We start from the raw sequence: 15,164 nt of genomic DNA on the forward strand, positions 1-15,164 counted from the left end.
ATGATAATTACCCAAGATTCTAAGTTCTAAGAATCGAAACACGGATTAGGGAAGTAATTATCTTACCATTAGCGCTAGAAAACGTGAAAATCTGTCAAGAACTGCTATGGTTCGTCTCCTAGCTCTCAAGAACGAAGTTTTGCAGAAAATAACGAAATTGAGGTTTTTTCCCGACTTAAGTCGCGACTGTCCTGCCATACCGAGACCCAACCCACCACAGAGGCCCCACCCTGACAGGAATAATCCCGCCCCGGTGGCTTGCACAGAGACAGAAGCTCAGAATTTGAGTTCCAAGCTTCCATTTTGCAACACACCTTCAACCCTTGACGTTCAGAAACTACCCTTTCACGCCAAAATCACTTTCGGGAGTTCTACTCGCCCGAATTCGATTCCATAAAGCCGTACATGCTCCTTAACGTCTTGGCTATTCACTTATGTGATCAAATTCATAATTAAATCCCCCATTCATTACCATATTTCCCTAGACCTTACCTGACTTAGATTTCGTCCAAATCTGGACTAGACTAGACATTTCCAAGTCACTACTCAAAAGTTTTCATGCCCCAATTCTTTTTTCCATTGACTTTTCCATAATGACGGGAACATATCGTTACAGTAATGTCATATATATAGTGGTTGATTGACAATTTAAACTTTTACTATGTTGGTAAAAGTTCCTTGTCTTACAAACTTCCTTCAAACTCCCCATTCTAGAATAATACTACTAAAATATTCAAAATTGGTAAACCTTCATTACATTTTTGGCACATAATTATTTTTTGAATACTAATAAAAAAAACTGACACATAAAATTAATGTCCTCCAACTAGCTAATAGCTCAAAAATGAAATGGGATTAACAAAACTATGACAATAAATGATGATAGTTGATAGTTCAACTGATTGATTATTTATATTTTTACATAATTGACACGGATTTAATTTTTCATCTTATAACTTACTCTCCCATTTAGAACCTTTTATTTTAAAAAAATGTCACGGATCACCTTTGAGCCTTTTGACAATGCTTTTGCATTTTTGTTGTTTTGTTTACCTTGATTATTTGTACTATTTATGTTGTTCGTGCTTTTATTTCCTCAATGTTTTCATTATAGCTCTTTTAAATCCTGCATTCTTTTTAAAATATATTCGTAAAAATGATTTTTTTTAGTCGAGAGTATCTAATATCATTTTTCTATTCTAACTAACATAAGGACAATATATGTATATTACATTGAGTAAGCTATTATATGTTACATTATATATTACATTGAGTAAGTTATTGTTTCTCAGCGGTAAAAAATTAATATGCAGAAGATCTATATGGATCTATTTTTAACTCTTTTTTTCCCTTGTTTGACCTAAGATTAGCTGGCCCTTCGCTGTTTTCCACCAATTAGTATTACAAAATATGGTGAGTTTGACCCATTGGGTCATTTGATATGCATTATAGATAGTTTTTTGAGATTAAAAAAAGTTATACTTTTATTTTTTTATGATTATTAATTTTGAAATAAGTTATATTATAATTAGTAATTAGTATAGAAATAAGTTATTTCTATTCTGGAAAATAAAAAATCATAACAAAATTAATTATTCTGGCATAAAAGAATGAAAATGACAAAAATATCCCTTATAATATACTTTTTCTTTTTTTTTCAATAGTCATATTGCGGGTTTCAAGAGTCAAATTGACTAACTTTCAAAGCTAAATTAGATTAGTTAATTTGATATTTTAAAATAAAAAATTAGATATTCAAAAATTATATAAAAAAGTATTATAAGTTGCAATTTTTTTTTATATCAATATGAAAAAAATACATTTTAAATATTAATCAAAATTTATATCGATTGACTCTTAAAAAGAAAATTATAACAACTAAAAAGAAACGGATGTAGCGTAAATTTGAATTTACAGCTTAGAATAGAGGACTAGTAATAAATGTAATCTAGGAAAACAAACAATTAGGTGAAGGACAAATGTATTACAGCTAGTGGCTTTGACTCATATATATTGAACTAAGAAAAAATATATTTTGGTATCCACTCCCATGAGATCTTACGATAAGTAGAATATCTCTATGCATGTTTTATTTGATATAAATATTCATTTTCGTACTATAAATGTCTATATTATATGGTATATATTAACTTGAAATAAAATAATGCTCACTCAACTTAACAAAATTACTTAATAGAATCATAATTTTTTATTGAAATAATGCTACAAAAATACATCTATTTTTTTCTGAGTTTCATATATACCTAAACTATTAGTTATTCATTTTGTTGCACTTAAACTATAACCATTTATGTATTAAGTAAGATATACCTATAGTTGAGTAGGTAGTAATAGTTTAAGGGTGNCCGGAAAATGTTTTCCTTCATACCAAACACACCCTAAGTAGAAAAAATGAACAAATATCAAGAGTTGATCAAATCAGTTTCGAGGTGTGTTTTAATACATGAATGATGATAATGCAGGTAAGAAAAAAGGATAAATAGTGATAGTTCACACAGGAAAAAAAGAATAACTGATAGTTGACCTAATCAACTTTGAAGTATAATTTAATACACATATAGTGATAATGCAGGTTGAAAAAAGGAACAACAACTAATTGGCTTCAATTTTGATTTATAGATGTTGATAGTTCAAATAGAAAAAACTGATGATTAGAATGAAAAACTCGTCAAATAGTGATAATTCTAATATATTTTTTACTACTGGATTCAATCCCTTAAATTTGGAGTTTGAATTAAAATATAGGAGCCAAGTAGTAGTACAAAATTAGAGTAATTAATAAAAAGAAATAAATGGAGATCATGATGTTCCTTGATGAAATTCCAGAGGCACATGATAGCATGAACTACTGACAAACCATTCTTTCTTAAATTAGTACTTAATATTATTTTGCTTTCTTAATTTTAATTGATGGATATATGTGTATATTTCTAGGATAATTAATCCATAATGAAAGATTGACTATATCCAAAATTGAGATATATTTATAGGATAAGATCTTCACAAAAATCCCAAGAAATGCAAATAGATATGCAAAATCCAGCTTGTCCATTTTCCTGGCAAAATAGAGGCATAATAGTATCATATCATATATATATATATATATACATAAAAGAAAACCTTAGGCCCGCCTACGTGGCACCACCACAAATCATAATTCTCTTTTAAATTTATTTGTTGCCAAAACTAGTCTTCCCCTTTCATGAAAAATTGTGACTTTAGTAAAGAGTTGTGACTTTAATGAAAAATTGTGACCTTAATGAAAAGTTGTGACTTTTATGAAGAGTTACGACTTTTATGAAGAGTTGCGACTTATATGATAAGTTGCGATTCTAATGAAGAGTTGCAATTTTTATGAAAAGTTGTGACTTTTATAAAAGGTTGTGACCTTTCCGAAGGGTTGCAACTTTTCCAAATAGTTGTAACATTTTCGATAAGACACAATAAACATTTGTTCACGCTACCCTTTATTGTCTATAAATAGAGGGATTCCCTCTCATTTTAAAACAACGAAAATTCTAAACCTCTTCTTCTTCTTCACAATTAAATATTTGTGTACTTTGTTCCTATTGAGTGACTCACTGACACCATTGCTTATGTTACAGATCTTGGTATGTATTTTTACAGTCATTAATTTATGCTTATGTTATTAAGGATAAATGATAAGAAGTAATAAATTTCATTTTCCTTTACATTATTAATGTTTGTTACTATGTAATCTTGTATGTAAGATAATATATAGTGTTTTAATTTTAATGACTGATAGGTTTTAAGTATTAATTTATAAATTCTGTGATATTAAACTCCCGCGCGAAGCGCGGATAATTTTACTAGTATAATATAATACATAAACGTAGTTTTTAACTTAGTTTCATATGATAATTATGTTCTTTAATTTTGCGCTTGTATAAGTAGACACTTAGCTTTGTATAAAATTAAATGAATAAACACATTTGTCTTACATGGTAATTTGCGTGAGATACACTTAAACTGATTTGTATTATGTCAAGTACATAACTTCCAGGGGCGGCTGGTAAGGCTTAAAAAAAAGTCTTTTGCCTTAGGCCCCCAATTTTAGGGGGCCCCATTTTTTAGTTAATTAGGTAGGATTAAATTTAAAAAAATAATATTAGAACTAAGACAATAAATGCAAAGACCCCATTGTTTAGTTAATTAGGAAGGATTAAATTTTTTTTAAAAATTGTTAGAACCAAGACAATAAATGCAAAACGGCTCAATGAAGTGATAGTATGATAGATATGACTATGACTTTTTGGTTTTTCAATAAAAAGTTGTGTACTTTTTATTTTAATGTACAAGTTATCTTTTTTTTTTTACCTTATTTTTTTTCTAATTTTATTTTTATATATTCTATCCTCCTCCCTTCTATTTCTTCTCACTTTCTTTTTTTCTAATCCTACATCTCTCTTATTCAAAGTTTAAAAATTTACTCGTTCTATTGATAGTTTATATTTTAAATTTGGAGAAAATTATATTGCAGCAGCCCGATTCATTTTTGGAAATCAAGTCTTCATAGCTTTTGAATTCGGTAATATCATTCTAATTCTAATATTATTTTTGTTTTGTGTCTTATGTTTATTATATTTTTTATTTGATATTGTAAATAGTGTTTTAAAATATTTGTTAGATTTTGATGTCGCTATAGATCAATTAAGAGGTTAAGTTTCTTTTTTTAAAACATATAGAGAAGAAGGATTTACAAGTACTATGATTTCGGCTAAGGAAATTGCATTAGAGATGAATATAGAACCTGTATTTCGTAAGAAACGTGTAATTTATAGAAAAAAACAATTTGATGAGAATGTTGATAATGAAATCACAAGATCTCTTGAAGAATCATTTAGAGTTGATTATTTCTTATACATAGTAGACCAAGCCATCTTTTCACTTCAAAATAGATTTGAACAATTTGAAGTATATGAAAATATTTTTGGTTTTCTATTTAGTGGGAAAAAATTGAGTTCATTAGATGATGAGAATTTGAAAAAATATTGTCTTAAACTTGAATGTTCCTTAAAACATAATACTTACTCCGATATTAACGGTTTAGACTTATTTTCTGAATTAAAAGTGTTAAGGAAAATCATAAAAGTAGAAGACAATACTCTAATTGAGATACTCAATCAAATAAAAAGACTTGATTCTTTTCCAAATGCTTACATTGCTATAATGTTAACAATTCTCGTAACAGTCGCATCAGCTGAAAGAAGTTTTTCAAAATTAAAAATAATAAAATATTATTTAAGATCGATAATGTCTCAAGAAAGATTAAGTGGTTTGGCTATATTATCGATTGAAAAAGAATTATTAGAAGAGATTGACTACACAAAAATAATTAACAACTTTGCATCTCAAAAAGCTAGAAAAATAGATTTAAAATAAAAACATTTATAATTTTTTTTAAGGCCTCTAGTTTGATTTTGGCCTTAGGCCACCAACGGGTTTGAGCCGCCCCTGATAACTTCATCTTCAATTTTANATGTTAACAATTCCCGTAACAGTCGCCTCAGCCGAAAGAAGTTTTTCAAAATTAAAAATAATAAAATATTATTTAAGATCGATAATGTCTCAAGAAAGATTAAGTGGTTTGGCTATATTATCGATTGAAAAAGAATTATTAGAAGAGATTGACTACACAAAAATTATTAACAACTTTGCATCTCAAAAAGCTAGAAAAATAGATTTAAAATAAAAACATGTGTAATTTTTTTTAAGGCCTCTAGTTTAATTTTGGCCTTAGGCCACCAACGGGTTTGAGCCGCCCCTGATAACTTCATCTTCAATTTTAGCTCCAACTTCACAAATTTGGCGTGTGTATAACACAAGTTTACATAAATTTGTTTTTTTTTATTGGAAAGAGGTAGAGTGTTAATATTATTCTTTTTTTTAAAAGATTTTTATTACATATTGTTATTTTAACTTTGATTATTTTATTGTTGTTTTTATTTGTTTCTCTTACACTTTTTATCGTTTTTTGAGTAATTGAGTTGATGATCTATCAGAAATGATTTAGTACTTATCTTTTCGAGATCGAAATAAATTATGCGTACATGATTGCATCCTCTTCTTGAAATTATATTGAATCTAATGTTAGATCCTAAAATATAATTGTGTAACTATTTTTTTTGGACTACTATACCACTTGTATATGCACATAGTTGAGTGTCTATAACTTACATATTTTAATACTGAAATATAAAAAATAAAATAAAAAAAACTTACATATTTTAATTGAATTAATACTTAGCTTCCTAGTTTCACTTTCCTCTAGGTTTTCTTATAGGTCTAGATGGGTGGATCTTCTAAGACTTGACTAACATTAATTTATTTAATTTTGTTCCATCTTATAGGAATTAGGATGACTACAATTCCTTCTTGGATTCTGTGACCTGTATGAATCTTTTCAAATTTAGTACTCTCCTCCGTTCTTATTTATATATCATTCTTTATAAAAATAGATGTTTTTATTATTCCATCCGTTCAACAATAATTATTCACTATACTTTAAGATGTCCAATAATACTTATCCACTTTATGAATTCAATGAATAATTTTATACTTAGTTCCTAATTTGTTCATATAATTAATTATAGTTGTTTCTCTATTACATTTTTTAAGACATTGTATTTATTATTCAAAGGGTAATATAGTAAAATTATCCTTCTATTTATAGTTTCTTAAAAAGTGTGCAAAGTCAATAATGAACAACTATTATTGGACAGAGGAAGTACACTTTTCTTTTTATTTTACCTTTGAGAGTTATTAGCCTTGAAAGTATAAATTTGACCAACATAGGATAACTAAATGATTAATTCATATTCATTGGTTAATTTAATTAATCAATATAAATTAATTCATGTTCATTTATTGAAAAGTTGACTTCAAAAGAACACTAAATAAGGGTACGATGGTAAACCTACCTAGTTTCTCACGGGATGTGGAGCCTAAAATGGGGACATATAAATAGGAACGAAGAGAGTAGTAAATTAAGGAAAAATCCTTTTGGCCAGAATGATATTTTACCTATGTTATTTTACCTTTTTGAACATTTTTATCCTTTTAACTTTCATACTTTTTTAAATTAATAAATGGAAAAAATCACTTTATTTTAAAATAAAAAAAGATATTATACACATTTAAAATTTTCTGGCCATCTAGCATTACCCGTAAATTAAATATGGTTAATTTCATGAACGATTACTATTCTTTTCGAACCACTTTACTTATCGTTTTTAATAAGAATAAATTATTCAAGATGCTTATTATTTGAAAAATTTAAACTATATTGAGTATATTCTTTCATAAGGGGCATGTAAGCCAAAAACGTGACAAGTAAAATGATCCAAAAAGAGTAAACTTTTATTTTATTGCACTAAATTATGAAATTAATTTGGTTTTTTACTTAATGACTTTATGTAATACTCTGAGAAAAAAATAAAGTAGAGTAACATTTTGGTTAAAAAATAGCTTCATTTATTAATTTATGAAATAAACGTGGCCTCTGCTTCAGTTTATATTTTTTTTCAAAAAAAGTTGCTATGCTGACTCAAAAAGTCAAAAAGTATTTTGCAGACAAATATTTACAGCAAAAACTGATCCTTTCCATTTTTGCAAAAAAAAATAAAATGTTTTTTTCTTTTGTAAAATTAATCTACATACAACAAGTACCAATTGAAGAAGGGATAAGTAGATGTATTTAAATAGTTTAAGATTAATTAGTAGGTTTAATTTAATAATAGTTTAGAGATCTCCAAGACAGCTAGGCATTTATTTAATTGAACACTAATAGTTTATCTTTTTTTAAAAAAAAATTTATAATTGAGTAGTTAAAAAAAAATCATTGGGTAGCAAATTCATTTACTTTATTTGGCCATGTTTGCTTACAATTTGAATGAAGCATTTAATATTGTGCCTATTGATAGGTAATTTTTACAATTTATATATATCATGCATCAAACTTAAGGAGCGCACTTTTTAGTTCGTTCAAAAAAAGAATATTAATTTTTTTATAATTAAAAATAATTTAACTTTAAAATTTCACTTTAACTTTTGACAAGGAAGATTTTAGACCACAAATTTTAATATTTATTATTTAATTTCTTAAATTTTATGCAAGTCAAATGGTATAATATAAAAAAATTGAAACTGTGAGAATATATTGCACATAAGTGTAAGACGAAATTTTTCACTATCAAGTAACTTTTGTCTGTTAATATATTGTGATTCTAGGTCTTGGTGGATAAAGTTATCTGATACATGTTATTGGTGAGAAATGACACATATCTCATAAAATTAGTGGAGATACGTGAAAATTAACCTGAACACCACGATAATTTAAAAAAAAAAAAGATCGAATTCATCGATGATCCCTTAAAGTTGGTACAAATTATCACTTAAACACTTTAACTAGGCTTTGTTTATTTTAGACACATTATGTCAAGTCCTGTTGTGTCATTTTGACACTTTTTACTGACATGATACGGTGAGTGTAATACACTTATAAAAAGCGCGTGAAAGACATCTTTAGCCGATTTTTATTTAATTTTTTCCTTCTTCTTTCCTATTTTTTGGCCATCATTTTTCCTACCTTAAGGTCCTTCAATGGTGAAAAGTGTTGAGAGTGATTTTAGAGTTGAATACACATCTCTATGTGAATTAGATTTGATTTTAGAGTTGATAAAACTAAAAAGCATTGAGATACACGGTCGACAGAGAAGACGAAGGGGGTTGGGTTTAATTTGCTAGATAAGACAACTAGGATCGGGGAGGGGTGGGTGGGGGGAGTTTTGCAAAGTAATTTTTTTAAAAAAAATGATTTAATCCTCTTTAATAATTATTTGGGCAAAAATGTCAAGTGTCGTCGATTCATTGGCTAATTTTTAGTTTTATTCAAAATTCATTGTTAAAGAATTGTTTTGCTGTCAAATGACAAATGTCTTCATTTAATTTGGTACTTTGACACGTTATCGGCGAGTGACTTACACTCACTTCAAAATTTTGCTGATTGTAAAAAAAGTGTCAAAATGACACAATACAACATGACATGAGATGTCTAAAATGAACAAAATTTAGTTGAACTGTCCAAATAAAAATTGGTGTCAACAACTTTAGGAGGCCACCAATGAATTAGGCCTAATAAAAATACAAGTACTCCAGTGAAAAAATGACCACATGGGGTATGATGGAAAGTGAAAATTATATAGCTGTTTTTTAGTGGCGAGGGACAAGCATATAATGGTTAAGGATTTGGAGGATTGGAAATTGCCAAGAAATTATAAACCCCCCCCCCCCCCCCCCCCCCCCCCCNCCCCCCCCCCCCCTCCCCCAACCCCAAACCCCCACCCCAACATAAAAATAGGGGGGGTTAATTAAATGAGAATTCCCTATAAATCTCCCATCCCGTCAAAAGTATAATCCATCTATCCTCGTAATATTATCTATAATTACTATCACTTTCTTTATATTTTTATAAGAATGCCTGCTCAATTGATGCCTGAAAAAACATTTGCAAGAGTTCATTCCATAGCCATGGAAATTAACCCTCCAAGCTTTACTAAAAGGTAATCAATTATACACAAATTAATTTACATAAGCTATAGCTACATATCTCATTTCTTTCCTTTTCTGGTTGATTTCAATATTTTTTCAACTTTTTGTATTTTTTTTTTTAATTTTCAAAATAATCAAAACCAAATTTCATTTTGTGGTTCCTTTCTATATATTTCTCATCCTAATTAAATACATGCTTTTGCATGTAAACCTAGTTATGAACCTTATATTTTCATCTTTTGTTAAAAATAAAAAAACAATCAACATTTTTTAAGAGAGTAAGGTGCAAAGATTTTTTTTTTTTATGAAAATATTAAAAAAAATTATTTTTTCCAAGAAAAAGAAAGCTGCAAAGATTTTACTATTTTTCAGCATTTTTCCAGGCTTTTTGGATCATATTCTATTCCACATTCTCAGCTATCAAGAATTAGCTAAGCTTGTTGACAAATTTATTAATTGAAGTGTCAAAAGCGCACCTCTTTATATAATTTGACTTTAGACCATTAATTTTATTGAGATGCCTTATGTGACAATGACCTTTACAGATTGGAAGGGAAGGTCGCGATTGTAACAGGTGGAGCTAGAGGAATTGGAGAGGCAACAGTGCGACTCTTCGCAAGACATGGAGCTAAAGTTGTAATAGCAGATGTAGAAGACATTCTGGGAAATACATTAGCAAACATGTTGTCTTCTTCTTCATCATCATCCTCATCAGTAACTTACATTCATTGTGATGTAACATCTGAAGACGAAATCAAAAACTTAATCGACTCAACAATTTCAAAATTCGGACACATTGATATCTTATTCAACAATGCTGGTGTTTTAGGTAGTCAATCAAGCCAAAAAAAGAGCATAATCAACTTCGATCCAGACGAATTCGATCGTGTGATGTCTGTTAACGTACGAGGAGCCGCGTTGGGAATGAAGCACGCGGCTCGTGTGATGATCCCACAAGGGCATGGGTGCATCATTTCAACGTCTAGTGTGGCCGGAGTCCTGGGAGGACTCGGGCCACACACGTACACGTCTTCCAAGCACGCGATTGTAGGGCTAACTAAGAATGTCGCGTGTGAATTGGGACGGTACGGGATTCGAGTTAATTGTATTTCACCATTTGGGGTTGCAACATCTATGTTGGTTAATGCATGGAGCCATGGAGATGGAGATGGAGATGGAGATGAAGAAGGAGAAATGAATATTGGATTGCCTAGTGAAAAAGAAGTAGAAAAAATTGAAGACTTTGTGAGGAGTTTGGGGAATTTAAAAGGGACAACTTTAAGGGCTAAAGATATTGCTGAGGCAGCTTTGTATTTAGCTAGTGATGAATCAAGATATGTAAGTGGGCATAATCTTGTTGTGGATGGTGGAGTTACTACTTCAAGAAATTGTGTTGGTTTGTAATGTATGTTTTATTTTTTCTTGGGGTAAAAATTTTAATTCCTAACTTAACATATAGATTTATTGGGTTGAAGTTGATGTAATTTCTTCCTTTTTTCCTATTTCAAATTGACCGAAGAAGTTAAAAAGTTGTCAGCTTGACTAGTTGTTTTTTTTTTTGTCTTTTTTGTAAAGACAAAATTGGAATATATGGGATATATTTAGTTTTTTTTTAAGAACGGAAGGATTTTAGTTTTTTAACAACAAGGTTTATTCATACAAAGAGGAACTGATCTAAGCAATATATATAGTTCCAACAACATTTCTATTGAGACTCGAGAACATTTGTTATAAAAAGGAGATGCTTCAAAAACATATAGCTACGATTTAAATTGGGATATTATTGATTGAAGTTTTAGTTTTTTTAATTTGAGTTTCATTCTCTCTCTTCATAGTACACATTTGTATTTTACTTCCCAAAGGCCAAAACTTTGAGTACCAAATTATTTTATTGTCCATGTTCTTTTCTTTTTCATAATTTATGGATGAAAGATTAGTATATATTAGTTCATACTTCCCACTATCCATGACCATAAGGCACACACTCAGAAGTCTGAAGCTTTATTTCACTATTGGCCTTTTTGATTATTCTCAAAGTATTTTTTTTAAAAAAAATATGTAAAGTAGTTAAAAATTTCATGGTAAATATTCTCTCGTCTCATATTAGATAAGCATTTTCTATTTTACATTGTAATTAATAAATCATTAATAGATTGATCAATTTTACTATTTTGTCCTTATTCATATTAATTAGTCTCTTGAAAAGAAAATTTTGAAATCTTTAAAATTTGTTGAAACTTCCGAAAGTCATATTAATTGTAGGGTATATAAAATGGAAAGTCATAACAATTTTCTTGAACTTTGAACAATTCACTCATTTTGGACTATAGAAAAAAAAAATTCAACAGTTCACTTAATATATAGACTTTCAAGAGTATTCAGTCATGTGGTCGGTTCGATAAATCTGAAAAAGTCTAGTCTTTAGAAAAATAATTTCTTTTAAGGGTTCGAACTCGTAAAATTCACTCATGTTACTTAAAACTAATAATAATATTTTTAAAAAAATAATAAAAAAGGAGACATTTTTTGATAGAGATATGACTTTAGTTCAATCTATAGGACAAACTAAGATCACATGTATAGTCTTGGAACTAAAGCTTTGAGATTTGTGGCTGCTATTATTTCCTTAGTTTTTGACCAAGAGATCTGTTGATTTTTATCGAAGATATTTTTCGTTGATAATTCAAAAGATATTTTTCATTGATAATTCAAAAATATAAAGAATCTAAATAAAGGTGCATAAGCAAGAAAGGTCCCCCACTCCTTCTCGAATGGTAAATTAGTCTCATTACTTTTTACTGAGCGAAAGATGTACCTAACCCACTTATTTATTCATTAATATCGATGTTTCATTGACTTTTATTGAAAAACTCCTATTGTATTGGAATATCCAACTCTTTATATAATTCAAATATTACGACTCACATTCAACTACTTATAAGTTATAGGTAAGACTTTTGTTTTTCTCATTCTGGATCTGTATTTAAAGTCAGAATTTATTAATTTGACTATCTTCTGACCACTGGCTGCAGCTAATATTACAGTGGAGAAACCATGTGATGTTGTACTTCTTGGACCACTGAGGAAAACTAACAACTGCTAACCAAAAAAGTGCTAATTATTAAGAAAAAAGTTAATAGTTTCATGCCCGATTTCTAAGTCAGATACATGAATGTTTGCTATTAGATACACTAAAATATGAAGAGAAGCAAGCGAGAGAAGGAGAGAGATTCCCAAATATATGTGAATCAGGAAGAGCGGCGAGCAAGAGAGGATAATGACGAGTAAGAGAGTTGGATACATGCAAATTCACTCGAATACAATGTATTTAAAATAAATTATACCTAATTTTGATCCCATTTATCCAAAATATAGATATCTGGACACGCCAAATTCATGTATCCAAAGTCCAAAGACTGATAAGATTTGTAATATTACAAACTAGTATGAAGCTAAGTACTCCCTCTGTCCAATAATAATTGTCCTCTATTGACTTGTCACGCCCCTAAAGAAACAATAAATAATAGAGGTAATATTACTATATTATCCTTTGACTTTATTAAATTTAATGCTTTTGAGAAATGTGTTAGATGATAAATAATATTTAATAGCAAGGGTAAAATCATTACAAAAGGTAAATTATCTCTTAATTTTCTAAATTGAACAAGTATTGTTGGACAACTATTTTTAGTATAGTGAACAACTATTGTAGGACGGAGGGAGTAATTAACTCCTAAACTAGCGAAATTTGCGTAAGTTACCCTATATTAATAACATCATTTATTGCATTAACAATTTAATGGAAATTTCAAAAGGTTGAACAGTTGTATTAAAAGTAGGTGATAATTATAGTCCAATGCTCTTAGGTGATCTAGTTTACAAAAGGGAAAAAGGACGAATTTACCCCCGAACTTTGATAAATGGTACGTCTATGCCCTCCATTATACTTTGGGTCCATCTCAGCCCCTGCCGTCCAATTATCGGTACACACATGCCCCTCTCACTAACGGTCCCCTCATCATGTACATGTGTCTTAATCCTAATCAACTACCCGTTTGACCATTGTTTTTAACCCATAAACTAACAACCCGCCCCATAAACCCATACCCACCCGATTCCCTCTAAAATATCCTAAGTCAATTAAAAGACCCAAATCTTCCAGGTCTCTCGTTCCTATCTATTGTGCATTGTTAAACAAAATTAAATACAATTTTAATACAAAATTTATCCATTACAAATTTCTATTTTTTTAAAATAGTGTTTTGAGCTAAACTTACAACAAAAACAGTTACTGAATTACACAAAATGGGAAACAAAATTAGATATATAAACACATAGTTACGATCCTCCTCACTAATAACAACAACATGAAGAAGAAAAAAGAAAAATAAAATTTGATTTTTTCTTCGATTCTTTTTTTAAAACTAAGGGATAATAAATAGATATAGAAACTAAAACGATGGAACAACGCCCTATGATGCATCGGCGGCAATGAGTGAATCGATTTCAATTTCAGTACGTTTAGCGAATATCCCTTTGATTCTGGGTCGAGTCTCAGCATAAGCTTCTCTAGAAGAATATCGAATCGTCTTCTCGAACTTTCTATTCTTCCTCTTTTCTCTATACCTCATTACCCATGCTTCTCTGTCTGAACCGGAAACTGCATTCAGTACAGTGTCGGCGTCGGCACCGGCTGATGAGTTCATCACAAAAGTGTTTTAAACCTGTTAGTTAAACAAAAGAAAAATGAGATCGATTCACGTGAAGGAAGAGGAAGAAGGAAATAGACGAGAGAAGATACAGATGCATACACTTTGGATAATGGATTGAGAGGTGAAATTGTACATGTAAGGTTTAGATCCAGCGAAATCGATTTCGTAGGTAGGGAATCCATCAACGACTGGACCTGGTAAATGACTACTTGTTTCGTTGTTGTTCTGCACCGGCACAACTCCGTCGGAGCTGTAATGGCCGTGTTGATGCAGTTGATGATGAAGAATATGCGGTTTTTGCTCACATGACATTAGATCTATATCTAAATACGAATCCATATCATTAAACAAGTAATAAATCTGATCATTCCCTTCTTTCGGCGTCGGAAGGATCCACGACGCTGCTTCAGCTTCTTCCTCCGGTTGAGAAAGATTCTCATCAATACTATCAAAGTACTTCTCATCATCAACAACATCAGCATCAACATCATCACCGCTGTGAGATTTTTCAACTCTATTGTGAGAGGAACAAGAGACCCGGAAGATTTGGATCATTTAATTGATTTAGGATATTTTAGAGGGAATCGGGTGGGTATGGGTTTATGGGGCGGGTTGTTAGTTTATGGGTTAAAAATAATGGTCAAACGGATAGTTGATTAAGATTAAAACACGTGTACAGGATGAGGGGACCGTTAGTGAGAGGGGCATGTGTGTATCGATAATTGGACGGCAGGGGCTAAGATGGACCCAAAGTATAACGGAGGGCATAGACGTACCATTTATCAAAGTTCGGGGGTAAATTCGTCCTTTTGCCCTTTACAAAATAGCCTGTAAACAGTAGTACATATGCAGCCCCTTAAA

The 15,164-nt window shown here is 30.0% G+C and overlaps 1 protein-coding gene and 1 pseudogene across 1 annotated transcript; one reads left to right on the forward strand and one right to left on the reverse strand.

The window, feature by feature from the left end:
• Positions 1–9,465: 9,465 nt before the first annotated feature.
• On the forward strand, positions 9,466–11,038 carry LOC125865398 (short-chain dehydrogenase reductase 2a). Its single transcript, XM_049545592.1, has 2 exons — positions 9,466–9,602; positions 10,137–11,038. The coding sequence occupies exons 1-2, from the start codon at positions 9,517–9,519 to the stop codon at positions 10,993–10,995; spliced, it is 945 nt and encodes a 314-aa protein (XP_049401549.1). The 5' UTR covers positions 9,466–9,516; the 3' UTR covers positions 10,996–11,038.
• Positions 11,039–14,042: 3,004 nt separating this feature from the next.
• Positions 14,043–14,858, reverse strand: LOC125864122 (zinc finger protein CONSTANS-LIKE 4-like; annotated as a pseudogene).
• Positions 14,859–15,164: the final 306 nt, after the last annotated feature.

Source organism: Solanum stenotomum, chromosome 5 (assembly GCF_019186545.1).
Source record: "Solanum stenotomum isolate F172 chromosome 5, ASM1918654v1, whole genome shotgun sequence".
In the NCBI taxonomy this organism is placed as follows: Eukaryota; Viridiplantae; Streptophyta; class Magnoliopsida; order Solanales; family Solanaceae; genus Solanum; species Solanum stenotomum.